We start from the raw sequence: 13,937 nt of genomic DNA, 5'->3' as shown, positions 1-13,937 counted from the left end.
TCAATAAAAAAATGACTGATGCAATCTTAGGCTCTATATATGCATACAGATATACATTCAATCAACACTTTTATTAGAAGCATACTATGTTTCAAGCACATTAGTAATTTAACACTTTTACTAACATAATAGTCTCGAGCAAGTAACTGAACTACTTTAAATCTGTTTCTCCACTTAAAAAGTGAAGACTAATATTATAACTAACCTATGAGGATATTGTAAGGATTAAATGCTATGATACAGAAAAACCGCTAACATAGTACTCAACAAATGAAAATAATAACTACAAACTTCACTATTATTATTTGCTCACTTGACAAGAAAACTGTAGAAAAGATTACTGTCTTGGGTGGAGGATGAACCAGATGACCTTATCTCTTATCACAATAAATTATAAGAAAAATAAGGAATAAAATAATTCAGATTCCTACTGCTTGCTACACAAGTTAAGATACATTGTTAAAAGGCATTATTCCAAATATTTGAAGAAGAGAAAAAAACTTAAAATGATTTAAGTTAAAAAACTTAAAATTATTTTAATAATATGTATGAAAAAAATTACAAGAAGCAACCCCTTAAAAATTTAGTTAAGTCAGAATCACTGACAAGTGTTTATATTTCTAAACAGCACTGCTTTAAAAAGTATCATTTTTGTATTGTCTATTTGCATAGCAGCACTAGAGAGGCAGGTTAAAGAAGTGCTATCACTTGAGTCAATTAGTATGCTTTTAGTTGCAAACAACAAAAAACCCAAAATTAAAAATGGCTTTAATAATAAGTACATTTATTATCTCACCTACAAAGCAGTCTAAAAGTAGGATAATTCCAGATTAGTTTAATTCAGAAGTTTACAAGTTCATCAAGTGCTCAAGTTCTGTTTCTGCTTTACTACTTTCAACAAGGTGCTTTTGTTCTCAGATTTATCCCCTAATAGCTGAAAGAGGATTGGTTATAGTTCCATATACAACAGGAACACACATAAGATCAAGTAGAAAAAAGGGGACTGTTTTCTTCCATGTATATCTTTATAACATTAGGAAAATCTTTCCAGAAGTTTTCATATCCTAAACAGGCTTTCCCTCAAATCTCACTGGCCAGAACTACAGGATATGTCTATTGTTCCTTGGTAACCAAACACTGATGAGAATGGAATTACCATATTCATCAGACGCATTATCATTCACCACCTGTGCTGAAGCTTGCCTATCTTGAAACACAAAGGAAGGCAAACAATCCAGGTTCTGTCAGAAAAAAAGGATAGGGGTGAGGAAAGGTGATGAAAAGATTAAAATAGACATTCACAGACTAAAAAGACAGATGGAAAAGATTTTCATTGTAATCACAAGCGACAAACAGATAAGATCAAATAAATAAATAACAAATAAGACTGATTATGTCTGATTTTATACTATATAGTTCAGACCTCGTGATGCCATCCATTTTCATACTTAATTATATGTTATCTCCTACCATTCTTTGAATATTTCCTATCTTATTTCCTTAATTGGACTACAAACTTCTTGAGATGAGAATTAGAAATCTATCTTTTATGTATTCTTCGATGCTAACAACCTAAGAAACAGCAAATACCAATAAATAATTATGAAAAGCTAACATTCATTTCCTGTAATAAATAATCTGCCTTTCCATTAAACCTAGCAGATTGAACACAAATATATATCTCTGTTTTTTCCAAAACCCCACTTAATGACAATAAAAAACTTTAAAAGGTATAAATTCACAAGAATAATGAGAATACAACAGAAGACATCAATTGACAAAAAATTTTAACAACATTTTGGAAGCTGGAAAGAATATGTACATGTTGCAACTCAGCAGACCAGAGAAAGCTAAAATCTAAGCCTACAGAAGGGGTGGATGGTGGGGGAGAGAGGCGATAAGAAGCAAGCCACAGGCATAGCACTACTCAAAGACTAAGCAACCAAAGGTACCAGCTACCAAGTAACCAAGTGGAAGTATATAGTGGAGTGAAAAGCAGAAAGACTGGTTGAAAGTTTAGGTAGTGAACAGTTAGTCCACCATATCCCCCCTCCACTTGCCCAAGCAACTGCTTGTCCCATCACTACAGAAGGCACCACTCTAGAAGACAGGCTCTGGAGAGGCCAAACTGGAGAAGCTAGGAATCCTGGACACCAAGCATAGCTAAGAGCAGGAATGAGATACTGTACCACAACCAGGAAGATTAGGCCTGGACAATGAATCTCTGAATGGAGCCTACTGTCCTCCTTGCCTACCTGGCTTAGAAGGCTGGTCACAAAATTCATACTATATCCACTGCTGCAACCTTCTCACCCCCAACCCCTGCCATGACCTTCACCTCTGCAAATATAAACACACACTCCAAAAGGTAGAAAACTGGAGGATTTCTCTCTCATGAAACTGAATATCTAACAAGACCTACGGTTACTGACATCTGGTGGTTCCCTGTTATTAAAACAGATTTTCGCCTGTTTACCCCACCAGGCAACAAGGCCCCCACTCTAACCAGCTAGCCATCTACACACACACAAACACACTCCTTCCAATTAGCCCTCTTAAATATCAACAGCCAGCCAACAAAAGCCTATAATACTATATGCGCTGAGACAGAAGAAAAGAGACAGAGAGAGAGAGAGAGAGAGAGAAGAAAGAAAAGGGACTTGGGCAAAACAAAGACAAAGCAGCAGAAGAAAACTAAAAAAAATACCACCATAGAAAGATGATATGGTACTGCAACCACGAAACAAGAACAGGATTCTCTTTAAAAGAGAGAGAGATAGAGCAAGTGTGCACATGTGTAAGCACATTGAGAGAAAAAAGAACGTAGAAAAAGTATGATTTTGGTTATTCCATCTAACTCTGACTGTGAATGTGATGACTGGTGGTAGAGTAGCCATTTTACACATAGGGTAGAACCAAGCTGAGGACAGGAGAGCAAGATAAAAAAGAGCCTGGGTCTTTAATAACTGTTGAGCTGCCAATGCAGCCCCGGACTGCCTCCATTACTCAGAGAAATTAAAAACAAAATCAAAACAAAAACGAAGAAAACCTCTCTTATTTAATACACTATTTTTGGTATTTCTGCCTCTTGCACCTCATCCATATACTATTAATAATACAGTACATGCTACACAGTAAGTTTTCCCCTAAATCCCTACAATATGAAATAAAGGAAATTATGTTCCAAGCTTACTATCTTGTCATTCCTATTAACTAAGCATAAGTCTATCTTACATTAGCCAAGAAAGCTGAATGCTAACACTTCAAATTTCAGGATTACATTCTAATCAAGTTTATCACGTGTAATAAAATGCAATGCTGAAGGACCTATGGAATACAGCCCCAGGTGTCCACAGCACACTACTTTCATTGTTTTCAGATGTTGCAGAATCACTCCACTAAGGCTTACCTTCAATTTCCCTTTAGTCTGAGTTTCTTCTCTTAAATTCATATTGGATGACTGATGTCTAGCACAATAAATATTTTATCTTTCTACACCTTCTCCCTAAGAATAATATGCCTTTTTGAGAATGAAGCACTGTCAGACACCTGGAGTCCAAACTTAGTTCTTAACTCTTTTGTCTAGAGTAAGCCCTGCAGCTTTTAAATGTTTTTACATTGCTATAACGCATCTACTAAAATATGCTTGAATATATAGATATATAGATATCCATCTATGTCACACATAGATCAGTATGAGTTTAACTGCTTGGCTTAAGACAATACCCACCTATATTATACTTATTCTGATACTGTCTAAAAATTTCACAATAAATGAAAATTTCACAAAATGCTAAAGGAAAAATGTTCTGGCAGAAAGGGGTCAATGTAACTCTGTAATAATTTTCTTATGACATCTACCACAATTAATCAAATCAATAATATACCCATTCCTATCCCCACCCACCTGGCTTTTCCATTGATGACTGATTGGATGGTACATGTAGGTAGGATCTGGAGGTACTGACAGCAAGCACTTTTGTGTAGAATAAGAAAAAGGAAATCTAAAACACTGCCAAACCTCAAAGGTGAAGTAGGACAATAAAGAAAAGAAATGGCCTTAACAGACTATAGTCCACCTGTTTCTGCCTTTCAGAATCAACTCATTTGCCAAATTCTTGTCATCTTTGTAACTGGGCACTTCAGTATGAGCTCAGAACTTTGAAACACACCTTATCAAACTTCCCACCAGGAGATGATCAATCAAAAGTAAACAATTCTATTTCTATATTGTTACAGTGCTAAAAGAACCAGCCCCCCTCAATAACCAAAGCATGCATCCCTTTAATTTTCTTCCATTCATGACAAGAATAACCCATTTACCAAACAACTCAGTCTCTATCTTTAAAGGTTACAGCATTACTTAACGCTTATATGGTGAAAAAGAAATTAAGGGATGACAAAATACTAACCCTGAATTCTAGAGTGACCTTTATATTTGTATTAAAAATTTCATTTTGAAATTCTTGGAACTTACTTTCTATACTTTTTAAGAGGACTTAAATACTAGGAAGATAGATGGTACCTGTGGGAGAAAAAGCTGATAGTTTTCTTACTTATATAAGCTACTCAGTCAATGGTGAATAGTGTTTATATTGCAAGGCTTAATTACCACATACTCCACCCTTAACCTTCCCCGCCCCCGACCCCCCCCCCAAAAATCAATGGAGGGCCACACAAACTTGTATTGAAGGAACAAATATCACTGACCCATCCCACAGCAAATAAGACAAAATAATCTGCCAAATCAATGCCCAGTATTCAGTAAACTTGATGTTCCCATAAATGCCAAAAGCACTCTACCAGACCCTGGCCAGTGCAGGTGCTTTACAATCCCTAGAGTCCTTGAGATTAGTTCATCTTCCCTCTATCTCAACTACCTCCTCAACTGACCTGGCAGTATTTCTCAATTGTGGGCTTTCCTCAAAGAGATTCAGTAAAGTAAGGAAATCCCCTCATATCTCACAATGATTTACTTCTTTAATGTATATACACCTGAAGAAAACAGGAGTCACAAAGGACTCACACTCAAAGTTCAAAAACCTTGCCATGGGGTGAATGAAATTAAGGCAGGTACATCAGCCAAAGGTCCCCCCTTCACATTATGGTATACTATCAAACCGTTTGTTTCTTAATTACTAACTGCCTAAAACCTCAATATGTGCAATTACAAAGGTACAGACTATTCCTATATCCCTTCCTAGAAAAAGAAATATATGAGAGGTATATATTTCTGCAGAACAGAAAAACTAGCTTAAAAAAATGAATAATGTTGTTAAATCAACAGAAGCTAGGTGTTTCAGCAAAGCCTCTTATCTAATGCTCTAAATTTAGCTGAAATGAACAATAAATATAAATCAGACTATGTAACTGTTTCTTGTGGTGGAAAATGAAAAAGCTCACCTTCTCAATATTTATCTGGTGCTTTCTTAACCTCTCCAGGTCTGTTGGGATTACTATCTTAATGAATTTCTGGATAGCTGGTTCAAGACGGCGTAATTTCACTTTTTCTTCATCTTCAGACATCCTAAAAAAATGTTGTGTCACTTCCACTTGCAACAGCTGTCTTTTCCACTCATACAGAAAAACCTAAAAGGGAAATATTTATTTAAGAATGTTTTTTAATCAGTTTCCATTATTTAAAAAATTTTTTTATTTTGAATTACTGCAGGTACATAATAGCTGTATATATTTATGGGATACATGTGATATTTTGATACAGGCATACTCCATTATTTTTAAAAGCCAACAATTATGTAGTTTTACAATTTATTCTAAATATGTATTCACCTTAATGCTGAACTTGAGTGACTTGTTTTGTCTTTATGAAACCATTTATTTAAAAATCTTTTTCCCTTTATGAAAGTTATGTATATTTACTTTATAATGTTCAGAAACATTTATAGATAAAGAGAATAAAATAAAATCAACATATACATATTTCTATATAGAGAAATACCTTTTTGGAAAAAAACTCTAGCAGTATGCTATCCAAGTTTTCATTTCCTGGTATGTCGTGGACATTGAATAACCTTTTTAAAAGAAGTATCAAATGGCAAAACTGGAAGGAAAAATTTCATTCTTAACATTTCTGCTTATATAGAACTTCACTTCTAATGTCATAATTTAACTATGTAATGATATACTTCAAGTATTTTATAACATAAGATGCCACTCTTCTCATTGATGTCTTTTAAATTATCTCTTCCCTTTTCACAAAGTGATGAGTATTGTCTACAACTGATACAAATAACCAGTGACAGGCCGGACATAGTGGCTCACGTCTGTAATCCTAGCACTCTGGGAGGCCGAGGCGGGCTGATCATTTGAGCTCAGGAGTTCGAGACCAGCCTGAACCAGAGCGAGAAACCTGTCTCTACTAAAAAAAAATAGAAAGAAATTAGCCAGACAACTAAAAAATATATAGAAAAAATTAGCAGGGCATGGTGGCGCATGCCTGTAGTCCCAGCTACTCAGGAGGCTGAGGCAGGAGGATGGCTTGAGCCCAGGAGTTTGAGGTTGCTGTGAGCTAGGCTGACACCATGGCACTCTAGCCCCGGTAACAAGAGTGAGACTCTGTCTCAAAAAAACAAAACAAACAAACAAAAAAAAAAAAACAAATAACCAGTGACAGAGCTGGAATAAGAACCCAGGTTTCCTGAAAGTACAATCAAACGCTCTTTCTATTCACCAGCAGTTTTCTACCAGTGTTCCAGAAAGTCCAAAGGTATGCTATTCAGGACAGAGTAGGAGAAGGGAGGGGCTGGAAGTGAGCAGGCTCCATGACCCCATTTCTCCTTCAACTGGAGAAAATGTACTTACATCTATTTTATAAATTGAAGCTTATCAGATCTTACGTGAATAATGGGATCCACTGCTTAACCAAGCTTGAAAAACACTGTTGTACCCCATGCTTTCATGCCATTTCATTAGCCACAACCTCTCCCATATTTAAAAAAAAAATTAAATTGACTACATTAATCCCACTGGGTTATGGTGTCTTAGCCCAGGGTCCATAAAGATAGCGTATAGATTTTATGGAGTCCCTGAATCTATGAAAAATTATGAATGTATTTTATTTTGGAGGATAAAGTCCATTGCTTTCAAGAGAGTCTCAGATCACCCCCAAAACATTAAATTTTTCTCTCCTTTCTTTCACGGTTGAAAATCTTGATGTGTTGGTTATATAGACTACCTCTACTATTCATGCACTAATAACTTGGTTTTTATGTTTGATACAAGCTCAAAAGCAAGAAAGGAAAATCTCCAGGCTCCAAAACCAAATAGGGTATAACAGCTGCAGTAGTGAGTGGAACTGGAGATACATGGAGAAGTTCATTGCCAAAAGATTCAAGAAAACAGGAAAATTCATACCCAAGGAACTAGAGATAATAATCTTTAAAAATATAAAGTATTCTTTTAAATATCCAAAAATATAAAGGAAGGAATAGAATCTTTTTTAAAAATTAGATAATATTATGAAACAACAAGGCAATCTGAATATAAACCAAGTAAAAATTCTAGAAATGAAAATCTCAAAAGATGGGTTCAATAGTAAACTACATAGCTGAAGAGGGAATTATTTATTGGAAGATATCATTCAGAACACAGAGGGATAAAAAGATGGAAAGTATAAAAATGAAGATAAGGACATAAAGGATAAAATGAGAAACTCAATAACAAATAGGAGTCCCATAAGGGGAAAAAAAAAAAGAAAATGATGAGAAGGAATTATTCAAAGAGAATATGCTGAGAATTAAAATGTAAAAACTCAAATTGAAAAATCACATAAGCCCCACGTAGCATAAATAAAAAATACATTTCCTAAACACATGGAAGGGAAATTGTAGAACATTAAAGACAAAGAAAAAAATCTTAAAAAGCAAACCAGAGATAAAAGACAGATAAACTAACAAAAGCAGCAAACTTTTCATCAAAGCAAGATATTAAAAGACAGGAATATCTTCAAAGTGATGAGGGAGTTGGTACATATCCAGGAAAATTATCACTTAAAGGCAAAATAATCATTTTCAGACATATGAAGACTGAGAGAGTTTATTACCAACCTCCTCATTAAAAGAACAACTAAAAGGCATATTGTAACAATAAAGAAAACAAACCAAAAGGAGTGTAATGGCAAAGAGCAATGAATATAATAATCTTACTGGATAGAATAAATGAATGAATTAAAGAACAAAGAAAAGAAAGAATTTATTTTGAATAAATGATTAAGTATAATAAAAATGTTTACATGTAAATAATTTTCTATAATTACATAGATGCTTCATAATTTAACTAATCATCTATTGTTGGCTATTTAAGTTGTTTCTGATTTTCCACTATTATAAACTACAGTGTCATTACCCTCCTTATACATAAATCCATACTGCCACCTATGACTATTTCTTTAAAACAATCAACAGAGTGAAGAGACAACCCATAGAATGGGAGAAGATATTTGCAAACTATTTATCCAACAAGGGGAAAATACCCAGAATATACAAGAAGCTCAAACAACTCAACAGCAAAAAACCCAAATAATTTCATTAAAAAGTGGGCAAAGAATCTGAACAGGTATTTCTCAAAAGATATCCAAATGGCTAACAGGTAAATGTTCAACATCACTAATCATCAGAGAAATGCAAATCAAAATCACGATATCATCTCATCCCAGTTAGAATGCATATTAAAAGACAAAAAATAAATGCTGGTGAGGAAATGGAGAAAAGAGAAATATTACATGCTATTGGTGGGAATGTAAATTAGTACAGCCATTATGAAAAACAGTATGGAGGTTTCTCAAAAAACTAAAAATAGAACTGCCATAGGATCCAGCAATCCCACTACTAGGTATTTGTCCAGAGGAAAGAAAATCAGCATATTGAAGAGATATATGCACCCCCATGTTTATTGCAGCACTATTCACAATAGCCAGGATATGGAATCACTCCATCAACAGATGAATGGATAAAGAAAATATGGAATATCATTCAGCCATAAAAAAGAATGAAATCCTGTCATTAGAGGCAACGTGGATTGAACTGGAGGACATTATGTTAAGTGAAATAAGCCAGGCACATAAAGACAAACTTCACATGTTCTCACTCATACGTGGGAGCTAAAAAAGTTGATCTCATGGAGACAGAGTGGAGTGATGATTATCAGAGACTGAGAAGGGTGCAGGGGGGATGAAGAAAGGTTGGTGAATGGATACAAAAATACAGTTGTATAAAAGGAACAAGTTCTAGTGTTCAGTAGCACAGTAGGGTGATGGTATAGTTAACAATAATTTATTATATATTTCAAAATAGCTAGAAGATTTGAAATGTTCCCAATGCAAAGAAAGGATATATGTTTGAGGTGATGGATATCCTAAATACCCTGATTTGATCATTATACATTGTATGCATATATCAAAATATCACATGTACCCCATAAGTAAGTACAATTATTGTATATCAGTTTAACACACTGACTGCTACACTAGAAAAAAATTTTTCCTTGGGGCCACAGTGTTTTATTATGAAAATAGAATAAAAACTTGGAAAACAAAACAATGCTTTCTAATTTAATAAAAAATTTGGTTTTTTATTGTTTTCTGTATGTGAGTTATGTGCAACTCGAAAAATAGTTCATGTGGCTCCCAAGGTAAAGAGATGTGTGAGTTACATATACTTCATGAGGCATCAGGCTCAAAACTAGTGTGAGTTAAATACAACTCATATGGCAGTTAATGTGTTAAAAATTAATCTAAAAAAATAAATATCTAGAAATATAATTATTAGGTAGATAGATTTTTTAAAGGTTTTATACACATATTGCCAAATGTCCCACAAAAGGTTATGCCTATTATATTCCTACCAGCAACATATCACAATGTCTATTTATCCATATTCCAACAAATTTACATAGTATTATGATTCTTCTTAGACACTTAATTAGTGAAAAAAATCTTAATATTGTTTTATTTTGCATTCCTTAAATTACTTATGAGATTGATTAGCCATTTGCATTTCTTCTTTCATGAATTGCCTCTTCATGTCATGCTGCTGTTTTACTACATGGGATGTCTTTTTCTTATTAACTCATAGGAGTCTATTAAATGTTAAACATGTTACTGGTCTAACATTAACATTTCCCAGTTTATCACATTGCCTCTTGGGTTTTCTTCTATTATGTAGATCATATACTATACAGAGATAACTTTATATCTACCATAATTCCTATCAAAATTTTTTTGAACATACCTGTTGCTCAATATGCTCAGTAGATGCTGCTTGAATTGAAATATTTCACATGTCCCTTCTTCACCATTTCTAATCCTCTCACTCTAGTCAAATGGTACAATGTGCATAGCACATGGCAACAGAGCTGTAATAGGTCTGCCTTTAGACTCCTCCCCTCTCCAATTTTTCTCCATAGTTATCACTAAGTAATATATCTAAAACACTAATTGCAACATGTTCCTATGTTGAACAAAAACTTCCAACAGTTACCTATTACTTGAACAGGAAAATACAACATGTATAAGTAAATCCATCCAGTCTATCCAACTATTATCTCTCAATCTCTACTTCAGGCTTTGCAATGATACTCTCTGTCTAGATGCATTTTTACATCCATCTGACTCTAACTACGTATCATTTACCATTTGAGATACAACTCAAATGATTCTGCTTTCTCTTCCACTAATCAGTTTGTAATGAACTTAACAATCCCTAATTATGGAATATTTGCCTTGTTTTCACTATTCCCCTAAGCTATTATAGCAGCTTTCTTTCTTGAGTTCCAAAAGTAATATTTCCAGATCAGAGTTATATATGACCCTGTCTCTTAGCTTTGTGTATACAAGGAATATCTGCTGCCTCAACAAGGGCCATCTCTCAGAGAAGACATTCTGCCCCAAGAACTTCTCAAGTGACCTTTCTAACTCTTGGTCTCCTTCTAGCTACTATTGTTTCTTCTCTCTACCATTTTCTCTTTTTACAAAATTATAATAAAATGCCTATATAAAACTAAGAACACAACAACATTCAAATGATTGCATACATCATGATGTTACTGAAACTGAAAGTTGTCTAGCAGTGGATCAGATCATAAAATAGCTTGAATGTTTATAAGCTGTTATGGGATGGTCCTAATTCAATATACAAAATGTGACTTAGAAGTGTGATTGAATAATAAGTGAAAATATATTTCAGCATTTCTTGATTTTTCAGTCACAAAATTGGAACATATTTCTGATATGATTAAAACACAAGGATAAAAATGCATTTACATTAACATCTCAACTATGTAAAATATGCCTACAAAAAAGGCAAGACAAAATACATAAAAATGCCTAATTCCTCAAACTCCTGTAAAGTTGTTATGTTATTTAAGAAAAGTGTAATGAGATATTTAGAGTGATGGAATTGCTCTACATGTATTTGTCAAAACCCATAGAACTGTACCACAAAGAGTGTATTTTACTGTATATAAATTTAAAAACAACAGGATAGGCTGGAAACCCAAAATGGAATATAAACAATAAAAAATAAAATTTACTGTATTATAAATGAATAGCATAAACACACTGAAAGAAGTGGGGAAGAAAATAATCTAAGTAACTAGAAAATAATATTTTGACTCAATACTGTACTAAATACTGTATTTAGTACATTTGTTTTGCAGAGGGGTAAAGTTTAGAAATGCTGAAATTACTTTATGTGTAGATTAGCACTAACTAATAAGGAAATATTTTGTACAACGTGAGAGCCAGATTTCTCACCATCAGAGAAAGTTACAAATAAGGGACAAAACTAGAATGAATCCTGTGGTATTAGACTAAAGGAGAAGTATTGGGATGAACTTTTGTTTTTTAAAAATATACAGATAGATAATACAGAAATATACCTCTTTGTGTATGCACTGCTGTCTTCTGTGAGGCACTAGAAGCAATGACACCCCAGTAGAAATGCATGTACCTAGAGCACAGGTGTTTAAATACCATTCTCAAAAAAAAGAAACTAAGGGTCCCAGGAGAAGTGTTTGATTCCAGGGCTGACGTAGGGAAAACACGATGAGCCTGGAGCATTTTATGGAGCCAGAAAATAAGAAAATACTCAAAAAAGGATAGGGGCATGTTGAAAGGGCACAAGAAGCAACCTGAAAAAACTCCCAATGGTCAAAGCTGGAATAATTTGAGACATAAAATAAATAACACAAGCATAAAATAATAACCAATAGAAAAATAAGTATTTGAATCCATACTGATACAAATAAATAACTGAATACAAATAAACGAATAGGGAAAAAGGACAGCTCATCCTTACAGGATTTCAATTATAATAAAGAAGAAATGAGGGAAATAGAAAATCACCATTAGAACACCACAATAATATTTACTAAAGGTAAGATCCTCCAATGGATGCTAAATTTAGCAAGAGGAGAGACAGAAAGTTTGCATAGTTTAAAAGTTTTCCCCCAAGATATCAATCAATTATAAGGAGAAAAATAGTACCTTTACACTGGAGGATCCCACCAGACACCATCTTACCAAGTGATCAAGATTAACTCACAAGCAGTAATATCATAGACCCTGACATAATGAACTGAGAAGGGTACATAACATACACTTTTATGATATTCTTGAGAAAAATGCACAATCTTAATCTAATCTTGAGAAAACATTGAACGAACCCATATGAGGGACACTCTACAAAATAATTGGCCAGGACTCTTCCAAAGTGTAAAGATTATGAAAGACAGGAAAAAAACTGAGGAACTGTCACAGATTGGAGGAGATGAAGGAGCCCAGACAACCAACTGCAATGTGGGGTCTTAGACTGGATCCTGGAATAGAGAAAGGACATTACTGTAGAAAATGATGAAAACTGAATAAAGTCAGTGGGTCAGTTAATAGTATTGTACTAATATTAATTTATTGCTTCTATAACTTGTTTGGCTTGAAAAAAAAATTCTTGTTTTTGATAATTGTACTATGGTACATAAAATGTTATTAACGGAAGCTACAGAGAACTCTATTACTTTTGAAACTTTCGTGTAATTGTAAAATTATTTCAAAATAAAAAGGGTTTTTTTAAATGTATAAGAGGATGTTTCACATAAGACAGGTAGAAACATTTAGAAGTCAAATAACTACAGGCATATAGTCACTGCATCAATACTTGCAGGGTGCAAGGTGCTTTACAAACTTTATCATTTAGTGCTTACAGTATGAGAATGAGGACCATAATACTGTTTCCGACGAGGAAAAAGTACTGTGAGGTTACCTAAATTATTTAAGAGGTAATTTATAAGTGAAATGCCCCCCATTTCCAAGAAAAAGTCCCAAATCGCTGGCAACCCCACCCTCCAAAAGTGATGAACACCTTCCATCAGCCCAGAGATCCCACATTTGGGCGCGACGCTTTGTGTTTCTGACTTGTGGAAGAGGTACCGAATCAGGAGAGAAAAGTCAAGGCCCTCGGTCCCACTGCATGGTCTCTTCTCTGAGATTCGGACGCCTAAAAGGAGGGAGCCAGGTGTGGGATCTCCTGCGACCCACCTCCTGGGCTGGCTGACAGAGGGCTCCGACCTCTCAATCCTTGTCCTCCCCTCACTACCCGCAAGCGTCGCGTCATCCCTCACAGTGTCACCCACCGCACACCTGGACCACACATACCAAACGCCCCTAACAGCGAACGGATGCGCGGGCCTGTGCCGGGACCCAGACGCCGGCGACCCTGACGACTTGGGGCCCACAGTGCATCAGAGGCAAGGCAGGGGCAGGAAACTTTTCCACCCCGCGACCTCGGGAGGCCATCCCGCTCGCGCCGTCCACGGCCTCCCTATACCAGCTTCGAACAGCTCTTCCAAAAACGAAACCGAGTGAGGCTCCGCCACTTCTGAAAGCCGAGAGGAGCCCCCATGGCGCTCTCACTTCTGATCTTATG

The 13,937-nt window shown here is 35.1% G+C and overlaps 1 protein-coding gene across 1 annotated transcript in view; it reads right to left on the bottom strand.

The window, feature by feature from the left end:
- STX17 (syntaxin 17) overlaps positions 1-5,584 on the bottom strand; it is a 43,242-nt gene extending 37,658 nt beyond the window's left edge. Inside the window, exon 1 of the mRNA XM_069474479.1 lies at positions 5,404-5,584. Coding sequence (XP_069330580.1) covers positions 5,404-5,526 — 123 coding nt within the window. The 5' untranslated portion in view covers positions 5,527-5,584. The remainder of the gene's footprint in view (positions 1-5,403) is intronic.
- Between the last annotated feature and the right edge of the window lie 8,353 nt (positions 5,585-13,937).

This window comes from Eulemur rufifrons, chromosome 7 (genome assembly GCF_041146395.1).
Source record: "Eulemur rufifrons isolate Redbay chromosome 7, OSU_ERuf_1, whole genome shotgun sequence".
In the NCBI taxonomy this organism is placed as follows: Eukaryota; Metazoa; Chordata; class Mammalia; order Primates; family Lemuridae; genus Eulemur; species Eulemur rufifrons.
This window is presented reverse-complemented; position numbering and strand designations above follow the sequence as displayed.